The 2160-nt window shown below is 41.8% G+C and overlaps 1 protein-coding gene across 1 annotated transcript in view; it reads left to right on the top strand.

Annotated features, from left to right (window-relative positions):
* Positions 1-11: 11 nt before the first annotated feature.
* The window catches only part of LOC102197957 (GTPase IMAP family member 8-like), a 10334-nt gene continuing 8185 nt past the window's right edge, over positions 12-2160 (top strand). Inside the window, exon 1 of the mRNA XM_013911273.1 lies at positions 12-338. Within this exon, the coding sequence (XP_013766727.1) occupies positions 71-338 (268 nt within the window). The 5' untranslated portion in view covers positions 12-70. The remainder of the gene's footprint in view (positions 339-2160) is intronic.

Raw genomic sequence — 2160 nt, 5'->3', positions numbered from 1 at the left:
GAATCACACCATCGTACTGTTCACTGCTGAAGATCCATGGGAAAAACAAAATATCAACTTCAAAATCAGTATGTGGTCAGAAATGCAGTGGATTCTTGAGCAATGTGGAAATAGAAAACATGCCCTCTGTGTGAGTAACAGGGAGGACAGCAGTCAAGTTGAAAAGCTTTTTGAGAAAATCGAGGCAATGGTCGCTGCAAATGGAGGCCGTCACTATCCCATTGATCGTGCTCATGGAAACGCTCTGAGGGAGGAAATGAAAGCAATAAGTGACAGAGCATCAAAGAGGTTTGATGAGGTGCAGACACACAGAAGGAAACTCAGAGCACTAATTGAAGGTGAGTCAAAGAGGTCCTGAAAAAAAAAATCACAATGAAGTTGAATTAAAGACTAATAAATCTCTAAAGTAAATTGCAGAAGAAAATGAGACATATTTCTCACTTTATTCACACACACATACAAGATATTTCATGTACCACCACATGAGACAAGGCAATGGATACCAGTTACTAGTTACAGTTACATTTAGATATTCATTAGAGATATTTGCTTTCTGAATGTAGGGACTCATGGTCTGTCGCTACTTTGTAACTTGAAAAAAGAAGTAATCCCTATAGAGATAAGGTCCGATCCATAGGTTCCACTTTCAGTTCCACTGAAACTTCCATGGCAGTTTGCCCATGTCTACTTGGGTCTTTTGAACTTGGAGAAAACATCTGACTTTGTTGCTCTCACTAGTTCTTGGCCTCCTTCCTTCTGCTTAGCATTCAATGCTGGATTTTGGGTGAAATCCTCCATGCATAGTAAGGAGCTTCCAAGTCTTGTTGTCAGTAGTTTTTATCTTTTTATTTGGCCAGCTTATTATCCCAATTGGATATCTAATCACTGGGACAGCGTAGGTACCAGATCTTGTTGGTACCTATTGCCCAGATCGTATTCTTTCCATTCAGCTCACTCCACAGGACTTGCCTTACTCTCACTAGGTATTTGGTGGTTGCAGCTTTCATGATTCCTATTTATCTTTGGAATTCCCGGGCACTTGTAGCTATCCTTAAGGTCTGTAATGCTGCTCTGATTATTTTTTTGGACTATTTTTCTTCTCTTTGTTACCATCTGACTACACTTCTCCAGTCCGAATGACATTCCGATGTCATTGCTGTAGATCCTAGTGGTATGGATCAGTATATGTCTCGTTCACTCTTGGCATACAGCTTGATGTCATCCACGTAGAGGAGGTGGCTAATAATTGCTCCATTCGGTATGTGTAGCAAGTCTTGTCAGCTATTTAACTGAGAGGATTCAGGACTATGACGAATGGGGACAGAGCATCTCCTTGGCACATCCCGCACTTGATGGAAACTTGTGCAGTTGGCTTGAAGTTGGTCTCTAGTGTTGTTCCCCACATCCCCATTGAATTTCTGATGAAGGCTCTGAGGGTCCTTTTAATCTTGGACAATTGTAGGCATTCCAAGATCCATGTATACGGCAATGTGTCATGGTCCTCGGTCGGTGCCCCAGTGTTTTGAGTTTTTGTACTTTTATTTTGATATTATCACATTTTATGGCAGTTGAGCTACTTCTAGCTCTCCTGTTCTCCTTGGTTTGAGATTTCTGTGCTTATGTCACAAGTGTAGAAGGGAACCCCTTCAATAATGGTAAGAGCAGCAGGGGGTGATCACAGAAACAGAAAACGTATTACCCGGTTAAAATAGTCAAAAGATAAATACACTTTATTTACAACACTAAAAATACCCTGATTAGGGGAGAGAAAAAAATAAAAACATAAATCTCAGCATACTAAAAATATGATGATGCTCAGTCCCTGAGCTAAGTCCCAAAGTTCCTGATCAGCTCCACCACACTTCCTGGCTGTGAAGAATCCGCCGATTCCACCAGTGGGAGCCTGGCTGACCACGTCATCAGTCGCTTCCTCGCTGCTCCACTCGAGGTTCCGCTAGGCACAGGAGAGCAGCAGCAGTCACTTTTCTTATCCTTATCCTTAATTTCCCGGGGTATTATATAAATCTTAATAGCTGTTATGTGTTGTGTCCTTCTCCAAGATTTTCTTCTAGTATTGCTCTCCAGCCTCAGTGGAGCTGCTGTTCCAATATTGTTCCCCTGCTACTGAGAGTACAACTTGGATGGTTCAGTGGAGTATAT

This window comes from Pundamilia nyererei, unplaced genomic scaffold, assembly GCF_000239375.1.
Source record: "Pundamilia nyererei isolate P.nyererei 1_Seehausen unplaced genomic scaffold, PunNye1.0 scaffold00059, whole genome shotgun sequence".
In the NCBI taxonomy this organism is placed as follows: domain Eukaryota; kingdom Metazoa; phylum Chordata; class Actinopteri; order Cichliformes; family Cichlidae; genus Pundamilia; species Pundamilia nyererei.
This window is presented reverse-complemented; position numbering and strand designations above follow the sequence as displayed.